At 38.8% G+C, this 12,188-nt stretch overlaps 1 protein-coding gene across 5 annotated transcripts; it reads left to right on the top strand.

The window, feature by feature from the left end:
* The first annotated feature begins 7 nt into the window (after positions 1–7).
* Positions 8–11,873, top strand: LOC307217574 (uncharacterized protein). 5 transcript variants are annotated; one of them, XR_013839629.1, is made up of 5 exons: positions 9–473; positions 1,687–1,785; positions 1,991–4,786; positions 6,286–6,378; positions 11,645–11,873. XR_013839629.1 is itself a non-coding variant. In XM_079979057.1 (4 exons), the coding sequence occupies exons 2-3, from the start codon at positions 1,692–1,694 to the stop codon at positions 4,774–4,776; spliced, it is 2,880 nt and encodes a 959-aa protein (XP_079835183.1). In that variant the 5' UTR covers positions 8–291; positions 1,687–1,691; the 3' UTR covers positions 4,777–4,786; positions 6,286–6,463. The 5 variants fall into 5 exon arrangements, 4 of the variants coding, with proteins under 4 accessions (XP_079835183.1, XP_079835181.1, XP_079835180.1 ...); XM_079979057.1 differs by lacking the exon at positions 11,645–11,873 and having other exon boundaries at positions 8–291; positions 6,286–6,463; XM_079979055.1 differs by lacking the exon at positions 11,645–11,873 and having other exon boundaries at positions 9–410; positions 6,286–6,463.
* The last annotated feature ends 315 nt before the right edge of the window (positions 11,874–12,188 follow it).

Below are 12,188 nucleotides of genomic sequence, written 5' to 3'. Positions count from 1 at the left end.
CCTCCCCTGGTTGCGCAAGGTTCGCCGGTCAGGAGTTTCCCGGGCGCCATTTTTGAATGTAGTCGATTCAGTTGGTGTCAGGATGGGGACGGAGTGGCGGTTGTCACTGGAATATGGGTGTCACTGGGCGGGTGGAGGAGCGGCGGGCCGTTCCCCCAACACGGAGAGGGCCAGGGCTAAGCCTCTGGCTGTTGCTGGAGCCGCGGTGTGTTGCCTAGAAAGGAAGCCGCGATAAATAATTGGGCCTGGTTATAGGAGAGGGCCGTGAGACACGGGCGCCTCGTCACAGAGGTATGCGGGTGCCAGTCCCCATTGTCGTGAGGGGCTCTGGCGTCACGCGTGTCTCCCCGAGAGCCAAGGGAAGGCCCGCAGCAGGAGCTGAGGGAGGCGCTGGTTAGAGCCACCTGCGGGTGAGAGAGACGGGACGGGAAGCCACCGCGGGTTGGCTGCGAACCTTTTTGCAGTGGGTTTAGGTAGGGTTGCCATACGTCAACAACTTCACCAAAAAGAAAAGCTCAACCACTTTTGTGTCCGGATTTTCACTTTTTGAAATATGTCAACTCTAGGTGAACTGGAAATAGCAGGATCAAAAGCCTGTCAGGAAGGGTGCGGTCTCGGAAAGTATCTGCCTTCTCTGCAGGAAGTCCAAGCTCTTGGCGTGAAAGCCCGTGGCCTTGTTGCCTCACTTCCTTTCCCACTCTTCTGATAGACATTGAACTTTGCTGATCCAACGCCCGCAGGTCTCCTGGACCTCCAAAAGTCTGTCCTGGCCCATGGATGCTTAGAATTATCTCCCAGTGCACCTGCACAATGCTATCCTATGTCCTTCAAATGAAAATCCTTCCTCCAACCCCGCCTTTGCTTTACTTGGCACACCGATTTTCACGCCCTAATGTGCAATGAAGCACATGCAATCGAAACTTTGGCATATTGCTTCTCTTGTTTGTTTAAAACGTTTTTATTCTCTTTAGCCAAAAAAGGCTCCTATAGTGAAGTACAAACAATTGCTAACACTCCCTTCCCCTGGTTTTACAATCTGCCTCCTTTATTTTTTTGTTTCCCTGTGTTGAATATTAGACTATGTTCCTCATGGAAGTAACCTGTCTTCTTGTACTATATTTGCCATGCTATGTAAATTGTGCTGGGAATGATAATGCTGGGAAAGATGATTAGATAGGTTTGTTGTACTTAAATATAAACAGCCGATGCAAGGCCCCTTAGAGAAGCAAGAGCCTTTTCTGTTGATCTCAGTGGAGCTGACACACCTGAAAAGTGAGATCAGCAGCACACTGCATAGTCTGCTTTGACTGGACCTAACCTTTACCTTTTTTTACCTTTACCTGCACCACCTTGTAAGCATGTTTACGTTTGCTGTCACACACTCTGGAAGTATGTAACCAGGCTCTTTAGCCATTTGGTTTACAATGCAACATTTTAAATGACATCTTTAAATAAACCTTTTAGGTGGTTGTAGGGTGGTCCAAAAGGATAAAAGATTTAAAATGATAAAATTATTTTGGATCAATTCAAGGTGGTGTAGATGTTCTGTTAAAATATTATGTATCATCCTAAGAAGGTCCAATAAAATCTACATTAATATTTTTTTAAGAGGAGTATATTCTGGAAGGTATATTTCAAATTTTGTTTTGGTTTATAATGACTAGTCATGCTATATTTACATTTTAGGTGATATGTCCAACAAGAACTCAGCGGGGTCTGACACAGAAAGTGAACATAATTTTTATTCTGACTGTTGGGAAGAAAGTCTTATACATATCAACAAAGGTAAACTGAAGACCAAACAAAGGAGTACCTTTATTCTAAATTATTAACTCTATTAATAGATAATTTCTATAGTAGTCAATTTATTGCTGGCATTATAATGATGGAATCTGTTAAATGCTTTTGAAAAAGATTACTTTGGTGTGTTTTTTTGTAATGTTCAGAAATAATGTTTTTGAGTTGATAAGTTTTCTTTTTTTTCCCCCAGACTCACTTGACTCTGACAGTGAAAGGGATCTCTATCTTCATTCAAATAGTCAGTGCAGTTTGTTTGAAAAAGAAGGAAAAAACAAATTGAAAAAAACTTTATTGGTCTCAGAAAAGAGCTTTAGAAAATACTGCAAAAACTGCCCCTTTCTACAACATTTAGAGAACACTACACAGTTTCAAGTGGAATTATCTCCAGAATCTATATTGCAATTAAACTTTAAGGACTGTCAGACAAATGGTCAGTCGTCAAAAGCTTATTCACCCAAAATATTTCCAGATCTTGACAGGTCTTATAGAGACCATTTGTGCTTAAATTGTAGAATCCCTTATGTGACTGTTACTAAGAATTCAGAAAAAGAACAAACCTTTTATACAATTAAGGAAGCTTATGCATTTGATAAGCTACATCAAAATCATCCATCAACTGATTATTATCCCACTTCAAAGCAGAACAAAGCTGTGCAAGTTTCCTTTCCTTGCAAAGAAACGGAAGCTGAGGAAAATGCTGTCTGTGAATTTTTCAAACAATCAGCAATACATTCTGAAGTAGAAGAGACACCAAACAGGAAAGCTATAATATTTCACAGTACTGAAAGTATTTTCAGTAAAAAGACAAATTCTAATGAACTGGTGAAAGACAATTCTGATTACTCTTCAGAAAAGCTTTATAAAACTCACAGTCCACAGACACCTGAGCAAATCTATTTGCACCCCAGTTCTGGAGAACTTGTTATTTCTTTGGTATTAGAAGCAGCATATAGAGATCCATCTGGTTCATCACAAGGAGTTGGTAATTCTTCAAATGTTAGGGTGGGAAAAGAAGATTCACAGAGGCATGCTTTAGCTTTTAAATTTAAAGGCCCGGAATATAACCAGTTGTTTAAGAAGTTGCGTATTTCTATTGTTCCAAGTTCTGTACACTCAGATACAGAGAAGGAAAAACATAATACACCTTTTATAAAGCTGGTAGGGCTTTCACAAATTTTGGTTGATGAGTCCAGACCGTCTCTTGCCTCCCATGCTGAATCATCTGAAGCTAGTCAGCCTCTGGCAACTCATCCAGAGCCATCTGAATCCCGAAGCTTCAACAGTGATTCTGACCAGGTGCTATCTTCACTGGAACTTTGGTCTTCCAGTGGGTTCTTTCCATCACTGAAACATTCACACACAACTGAGTCTTCTCACTACTTTGTCCAATCATTGCCATGTTACAAGGTTACCCCTGTTCATAGGACTTCTGAAGTTCAGAAAGTTCAACTGAAGGCCTCCAGGCCTGTGAAATCTGTTGTGTTTACCAAAAGCACAAAAGGACAGAAGGACAGGAAATTGCGAGCCAAACCTCATACTTCCAAATTTCAGTGGTCCAAGGCTTTGGATACTGAACCTATAAACCAAAATCCTCAAGCAGCAGAAATAAACAAACCGTATTTTGTACCCTTAACACAGACTACTAAATGTACCTGCAGCCCATTGCTTGATTTAACTGTTGATTTGCATTCTGAAGGAAAGTATTCTGAAACGCTCCGAAGTGTTCACAGAAAATATTGCAAAAGAACTGGAGGTGGCAAAGTAACTCCTAGATTTTCCTCCTGTTGCCTGCGAAATCCAAACCCTAGAAGCCATTTTGAGAATCTCCAATATATTTCTCCAGGAAGAAAGAAAAGCAATTCAAAGATGCGAAACATACTGAACTATTGTTTAGGTTGGACTGGAGGACAGAAGCCATGTGAAAACTGTAAAGGGGGTGTTTCTCCCACTCTGGATAGTTCAAATATAAAGAGGAATGAGATATGCACTCCACATCCCCCAACTGATGGAAATTCCATTGCCTCACTTCTTCCAGGTTCAAGGAATAGTCCAGGTCCACTTCCTACTGCACTGTCTCTTTCAAATGAGTGGAGGCATTCATCTGCTCCCTGTATGCAAACTGAAAGAGGCATTTGGAGTCCTGCACTATCCTACTCTGATGCTAAATGTAGCAATTCTCATTCTCCTTGTGCAAATATTAAAGTAGTGCAGCTACCCAGGGAAATGAATATGCATAAAAATATAGGTATGGAAAAAATGGATTTTGGAGCTGTCCAGATGGCTGGTGGAGGCTTAGCCCCCAGGAAGCATTCAATCTGCCCATGTGGAACTATGTCTCAATGTGGCTTGTTCCCCAATGGAGATATTTCAGAGTTGGTTAAGGAAAAAGCTAGAGGAAGCCCCAATATTAACCCGAGAGCCAATATGACTGAATTCAGCAGGGTGAATTCCCATGCAGGAACCTTCAACACACAGGAAGACTGCTGTGCTAGTTGTCGTCATTTCTCTCCAATGTGTTATTTTCATGATCCACAAGAAGTGGCAAGAAATCATTTTACTAAAGTACAGTCCTTCTTTGAGAATGGATGTCCTAGGAACTTGAGAGAAAATGTTGTAGAGAGAAACAAGGCACAGAAAAGAGGTGAAAGAAAAAATGTCAGCTTCCATATAGGACCGAGTTATTCACAAGTGACAGGTACACACAATGCATCACTTTCTAATTATGGCTATCAGGCACCTGTTTATCACTCTGAATGCTCAGGCTGTTCATGCTGCCAGAATACTGTTAAAGAACATCTTGACTTAAAACATCAAGTGCTAAAGAACTGCTTAAACAGAGAGAGTGTTTTTCTAGTGGACCCTGGAAAAGGGACTAGAAGCCAGTGCAAATGTTCCCAAAAAATCCCGCTTTTCTGTGTTGACCAAACTGATATGTGTAAGGGAAACAGGTGTGATTTCCATGAGAACGGAATCTAACCTTACTCAGGTTTGTACTCGTTTCTATAATTTTCTATATATGTGTTGCTATCAAGTTGGAAGGATATAGATGTACTGTACTTTTCTGATCTGCAATTATTCCCCCCCCCCATGCCACTGAGAAAGTGGGTGCAAATGATGCTTACAAAATTGCATGTTTATCTGTAGAAGAAAAGTGTTTTGTTTAGCAAACTAAATAGTGAGGAGAACATTTCCATCCCAGATTTCTCTCTGACATGCTAGTTTTCTATGGACTGGGATTTTTTTTTTCTTATGGAAAAACATTAAATCTTGTGAACCCCCACCTGTAGCCCTAACACAGATGTACCACTTCAGTGAAAATTAGATCCAAGACTTTATGACTGTCTGTAAAGAAGTTCATATGCATTTCTTATTGAACTAATAACTCTGCAAATTGTGTTTTCTTATTTGAACTTTTCTACCTAACAATGAAGACTAGGTCCCGGGTTTAACCTTATCAACTAAGTTCCAGCTCAGATTTTTAATTTTAGTTATGTGTTTCTCATATTTTACTATTTGTATTTGTTTGGATAGCTTATGACTTGTCTCAGAACTCTCATATTGTGGGGGCAAAGCTTAATAAATTGTTTAAAAACAGTTGGGCAAATATTCAATGAAAGATAATTCTAGAACCATCAGGCAGCCATTGAGAATGTACACTGTACATGGTATAAACTATTACTGTCCATAGTACAGATGACATTCTAAAAAAATATATAGTGCTAATAATGAAATTAAGACTTAACTTATTTTCTGCAATCCAGCAGAACTTACACTTGCAACGTGGGTGGTGTTAAAAAAATACTACCGTAATTTTAAAGGCTTGTTTTCCCTCAGGCCGGCTTAGCCAGCGGAAACCCAACTCTTCAATAGAGTTTGGAATACAGATAATTTAAAATGGCCTAATTTAAGATGGCATAAATTCTGCTGGCTTCCTACAGATTGCTCTGCCAAAGTTGCATTTAACATACAATTGGGAGTCAATATTAAAAGTACACTGTAACTTTAAACATACTTTTTGATATGAGCTGCTAATAAAAGAACCCAATTCATTCCTCTGTGTAAAAGTAAAGGACCCCTGACCGTTATGACTCTGGGGTTGCGGCTCTCATCTCGCTCTATAGGCCAAGGGAGCTGGCGTTTATCCACAGACAGCTTCTGGGTCATGTGGCCAGCATGACTAAGCCGCTTCTGGTGAACCAGAGCAGTGCACGGAAATGCCGTTTACCTTCCTGCTGGAGCGGTACCTATTTATCTACTTGCACTGCGTCTTTCAAACTGCTACGTTGGCAGGAGCTGGGACCGAACAACAGGAGCTCACCCCGTTGCGGGGAATCAAACTGCCGACCTGATCAGCAAGCCCTAGGCTCTGTGGTTTAGACCACAGCGACACCCGCGTCCCTAGGCAGTGACAAACAGGACAGTTACCTGTCTGAAGGTAGCAGATATTTTTGTTCATCTCTCACTTGTGCTGTTTATTTTTATTAGGGATCTTCACATATTAACCAAGGATGGAAAAGGCTCGATTGAATCCACAAATGCTGTAAAAAAAGAAGTTGGTACAGTTGTTTTCAATGACAAGTCAGTGGTTTAAAAAATGAAATGTTGACTTTTGTTGGTATGTGCTTTGTAGTGAATATCAATAAATGAAGACCCACAAAGGACAGTCACAATGGGTTGTAGCCAAATAGTGACACATGCAGCTCACGTTGATACTGCATTGCAGTTTCCCCACCAAGCAAAGAAGGATAAACTGTTTGATATACGTGGAGAATAAGAGTGCTTCTAAATTGTTGCTATTTTGGATTGTGGTTCAGTCCCATAATGGGAAATTCAGGTCACACAACTGAAATTTATTTGGCATTCTAGCATAGCAACCTTGCTTTCTCCCAGAATTGGATTTTTTGCCATAATCAAAGTGACTGGAAAATGCACTGGAAAGTGTGGATAATGCTTGAAACAACACGGTCTGTTATCTCCACACAGATCAGAATGAATGCTCAATAAATAATGTCTAACATCCCTGCAAACTTTATGCAAACAAATGATAAAACCTCAATGAACAAGTTGCCTGGAAGGAACTTTAAATTGCAATCCTACGCCCGCTTATGGAGGAGCAAGTTCTATTGAAATCAATAGGACTTGTTTTAACAAAGATGTGTAACACTGCACTGTTAGCATCATAATAATGCATATTGTTTATGGTAAATTGCAGAAGTATATATGATACTAGTCTAATACAGCAAAAGCAATGAAGTGTTGTGTGATATCTTGAAGACTAGCAGATTTATGGCATACACATTAGGCAGGGATAGCCCCCCTGACCGTGGCTGGAACTGATGAGAGCTTGGAGTGCAACATTATATTTGGCTGCTCCTAGATTAGAGCCTACAAGATCATATTTTCTTTAGTTCTGTCCCAGATAGTTCTGTGGACTTAACTCTCCTTGAAAGCATGTTCTCCCTAAACAGGAGTATTGGATGTAAAGCTTTTTACCTCTGACCTGACAGTGAAATGCTGTCAAGCAGCAGTTTGGCAGTCAGTGTTTCCTTCTGTTTTCTCCAGTGCTCCCTGCCAGTCTGCATGTAAGATTCATGTGACTATTTTCACTAGTTGTGAATGCCCAGTTCATGAATCCTGAGTCTCACGATCAATTTTTGTATCATCAAGTAGATGTGCAAGTAGACTTTTCTGCATTACCTTGTAGCACCCACATGATGGCAGTATATGAAGGCAAGACCCCCATCTTTCAGGATTATTCTTCAGTATTTACAATATTATTTGAAACTTTCTCTTTTTCTTGTTTCAGTCGCTAAACTTTATAATCTGCACACTGTTCCTGTAAGATAGCTTTACTCAATTAGCTTTGCAGAAGACCTGAGCTTAATAGAAGAGATTTTGTGGCATTACCAGTCTATGCAGATCAATGTAGCTAGTAAATTCACTTGGTCATGAATGATATAAACTGCAGCTGATGTGCATGCTTATGCATTAGCTTTTCCGGGTCTAGGATTCAGTATGGTTGAAATTCAATTTTTGTAACTAGCTGTGACTAATCAATTGATTCACATCACTTCACTATGATCCTATTTAGGTTTACAGTGTGATAAAAGTGGATGTTATGGACTGATGGTTTCAGCTGTTCTGTTGAATTTATACTCTTGCTGAGTTTCTGTTTAAATCACTAGTTACTTAAAGGAATGTGAAGCTATGGATGGAGAGATCAGTTCAGCTCTTATCTATGTCGTTTTCACAAGTGATCATTCATTATTTGTCCGCGTTCATCTGTATTTTTTAAAAAATGCAATGAAAATTTGTATTCAAATATCTATTTTCTCATATTACACATTTCTAAATGTATTTTATCTTCAAATAGGCATTTTCATACAAATTTTGGTGTGCCTTTTGAGCTGAGATTTGTATTTCTACATTCAGAGAAGTGTGAAATGTCATAGTGAATGTGCATTCCACATGCTCATAGTGTATGTCCTTTAGTTTGGATAAATATTATTAGAATTTACAGCACTCTTCTGTTGACATCATCATTAACATGGTCTCTTTGTTATGGTTGATTGGTCATATTGCCGCTGCCCCCCCAAAAAACTTGATGAAGGGTTGCTCTGTTGTTTTGCTTCAGCTACTCTAGAATCGTTCATGATCTTATACATAACAGATTCTCACTAAACAACCCATATACGTCCCAATCATTTGAAATCATCTGCTTTACCTCTGACTGGTAAAGTTTCACTCACACACTTTGAAGTTTTCTCACTCAGTCATAAAGGTAGAAACTTGTGAAGAAGGAGGAGGAGGAAAGATTCTCAGGGTGCCATATTCACATCATGTCCTTGCCAGATTCTACACTTGGATAGAATAATAGAATTAAAATAGCACTATACTTAGATTTAGGATTACAAATTATTATCAGATGGTCAAAAAGCCATCTAATTACAACCACACAAAGCCCATTAAGGCAGGACCATTTATCCTCCAGATCTCTGCCACCGACTACTTTGTTTACACTATCCGTACTACACATGGTAAAAGAGAACAGGCACGCCAGAAAAAACACTTGCAGAACACTCTACAGGGTGAAGGTGAAAAGTAAATTAGATCCCTTCTCAGATTTCTTCTGATTTTTAAGTTTTCAGGGTGGTTTCATAATATGAACCGCCTAAGTTTCTAAAAATTTAAACACTGTAATATTAAAATTCTCTTATTTTTTATGCCACAGTCAAATATATTTACCCTGGGCAGCTATTTCAGTGAACTTTACTGTGTGCTTAGGACAGCAGCATTAATCATCCTGTTCATAATTCAATATAGCAGAGGGACACACTAAATCTGCTCTTCTGGACAAGGGGAGAGGTGGTTTGGATACTGGAGGGACAGAAGTGATATATTTGTCATAGGAAGACTACAAGCAGGTAAAGTTTGAATTTACAGTGCCAGGCCTCCCTTTGTAGGGATGGAGGAACAATTTGAATGGTCAGCTGCCAGAGACTTATGGAATCTGATGCATTTCTGAATGTGCTGGGGGATTTTTCAGTAGCCAAAGCTGATAAACCTGTAGAAGCCTATACCTCGTTTAATATGATGCAGTGAGGATCTATTGACAAAATCGCTCCAGATTACGCAGGTTTTGAAGATGGATCTGTTTACACAGGCATTCTCATCTTTTAGTTTCTCTTTTAGTTGCTGTGCTGGTCTAATGAGATGGTTTTCCAAATATTTTAATCATGGATATTTATCTTTTAATGTTTTAGTGGGATTTTAGAGGGGGTTTAGTGAGATTGCTTTATATATCATGGTATAATTATTGTGTATTTTTATTATTGTATTTTTTAAGAATGTGCAATTGGTGTTTGTTTTATAAACTGTTTTATAATCTGTCTGGTCATAGAGTGGTATATAAATTAATGAAGAAGAAGAAGAAGAAGAAGAACGTACTATGGGCTGTACACAACCATAGAATTTATCCTTAGATTGCCCATCCTGCTGCTTGTTGGATTGCTCAGCCTGGACAACTTTTAATATTGTTACCCAGAAAACAGCAATCATGCTTCTGTCATGCTGACAGCTAAAGTATATGCTGCTGCCACTTTAAAAGAGTACAGATCTGTAGATGACTGCATTCTTTCTCAGGTCTTTAGCTATATTTTAGCCTTTAATAGTCCTGGTAAGAGGCAGGATGAAAGGTCAATAAGTGATAAGCAGTTGAGTGGGTTGTCACTTCTCTGAGTGTTTTCTATTGACTCTGTGCTCTAAAATGGAATTGTAGGCATGGTTTTGTCTCCAGTTGGTATGGAGACTGGATTGCTGTTATAATATCCCTATTTGCTTGTGAAGGAAACCTTCAATAATTGAGCTAACTACTTTTCTTAATGTGGCTGAAGTTGATAACAAAAGTTACCAGCAGATGTAGCAGTGGATGTTACCATCCTGGAAGGGAACAGAATAGAGTTTATACAAAAGATCAGAACAAAAGTCTGCCTCTGGTGAATTTGTCTTGGGCAAAACTGAACTTGTGTGGTTAGATTGAAATGCAGAGCAAAACATATCTATAGTTGATTTATCCCCTATTCCTTTTCCAGTCATGGTCAGGGCTTGTTAATAACACAGTTACTGGTATTTGACAATTGCTAAAACTGTCCTCTTAATTGTAGCAGGATTGCCTACTGTGGTATAGTAATCACTAAGATACCTTGCATGTAATTTTGTAGCCCAGAGAAGAGACAGTAAATTGGCAACAAAATGAAATATAATTGCTCTCATTTCATTCATGTCAGTGAGTGAGACTGGAATATAAATTTGTGCTGGAGCACTGATCCTCCACAGTATTATCAGCATTTGAAGTATATCTTCTGAAACTACATGCCACAAATTACTTCGGTAGTGCCACCCATGGAAATGCCTGTCCCTTTTATGAAATGGATCTAGACAGCTATTTTTTTACACCTAGGAGTTCATTCAAAAGATACATTTTTGTAATTTTTATTTGACATTCTACTGAAAAAGATACCCTGATCAGAAAATAGTTGCTTATATATTTTATTAACACTGGAAAGGAATTCATGTCAGAAGATTGTGGTGTTATTGCACCTTTTAATTATATATATAATTGCCAACAAAGGTCCGTATAGTTAAAGCTATGGTTTTCCCAGTAGTGATGTATGGAAGTGAGAGCTGGACCATCAAGAAGGCTGATCGCCAAAGAATTGATGCTTTTGAATTATGGTGCTGGAGGAGACTCTTGAGAGTCCCATGGACTGCAAGAAGATCAAACGTATCCATTCTTAAGGAAGTCAGCCCTGAGTGCTCACTGGAAGGACAGATCGTGAAGTTGAGGCTCCAATACTTTGGCCACCTCATGAGAAGAGAAGACTCCCTGGAAAAGACCCTGATGTTGGGAAAGATGGAGGGCACAAGGAAAAGGGGACGACAGAGGACAAGATGGTTGGACAGTGTTCTTGAATCTACAAACATGAGCCTGACCAAACTGCGGGAGGCAGTGGAAGACAGGAGTGCCTGGCGTGCTCTGGTCCATGGGGTCACGAAGAGTCGGACATGACTAAACGACTAAACAACAACAACAACCACACACACATATATCAGATATAAAGCATTTACCTTGTTATAATCTGTTTGCTAAGATATCTAATCTCTATGATAACAAAATTGAAATGTAAATTAAGTAGATAGTGTCCAATGATAATACTTTTATTAATCAAGATTATTACCTGATATGTTTGTTTATTGTGTATTAAGTTTTATGTATATTTTGTATATTTATGTTTTATAATAATAATAGTAATAATAATAATAATAATAATAATGATAGCAGTAGTAATAAGCTGTCCTGGATAAGTTCTGTTGGAAGAGGGAAAAGATAACTGAGGAAGGCAAAATTGCATAAGGTGGGATGGAAAGAAAAAGGGTCAACAAAATTGTCACTCACCAAACTTAAACGGTGAAAAAGATTGAATTGAAAATGGAGACAATAGATGTACTGCTCCCCGTTTATCTGTTTGCTTTGTAACACAAAAAACCGTAATAAAAACTAATTAAAACAAAAAGCAGAATTGACACCATTGTAAAAATACTCTATGTCATCTGAAGAGGCTAATATGTTTTCTGAGACTACACACTTTTAGCAAGGTTTAGACATTTTATTTTCCAAATGCTTGTTGTAGTGATAGATACTTCAAAAAGCTGCCTCATGTCTCAGATGGTTAGTGCCTCTTGTGTCTCTGTACAGTACATAACATAACATAACATAACATAACAAGGAACACTTACTTAAGCAAGGCTGAAAGTATCACTTAAATAGGTGAACTGATGTTGACGGGATTAATTAAATGAGATGGGATAATTGTAGAACCATAATAATT

This window comes from Podarcis cretensis, assembly GCF_951804945.1.
Source record: "Podarcis cretensis genome assembly, chromosome: 6".
NCBI lineage: Eukaryota > Metazoa > Chordata > Lepidosauria > Squamata > Lacertidae > Podarcis > Podarcis cretensis.
Note: the sequence above shows the minus strand (reverse complement) of the source record. Positions and strands in the feature narration are given on the sequence as shown.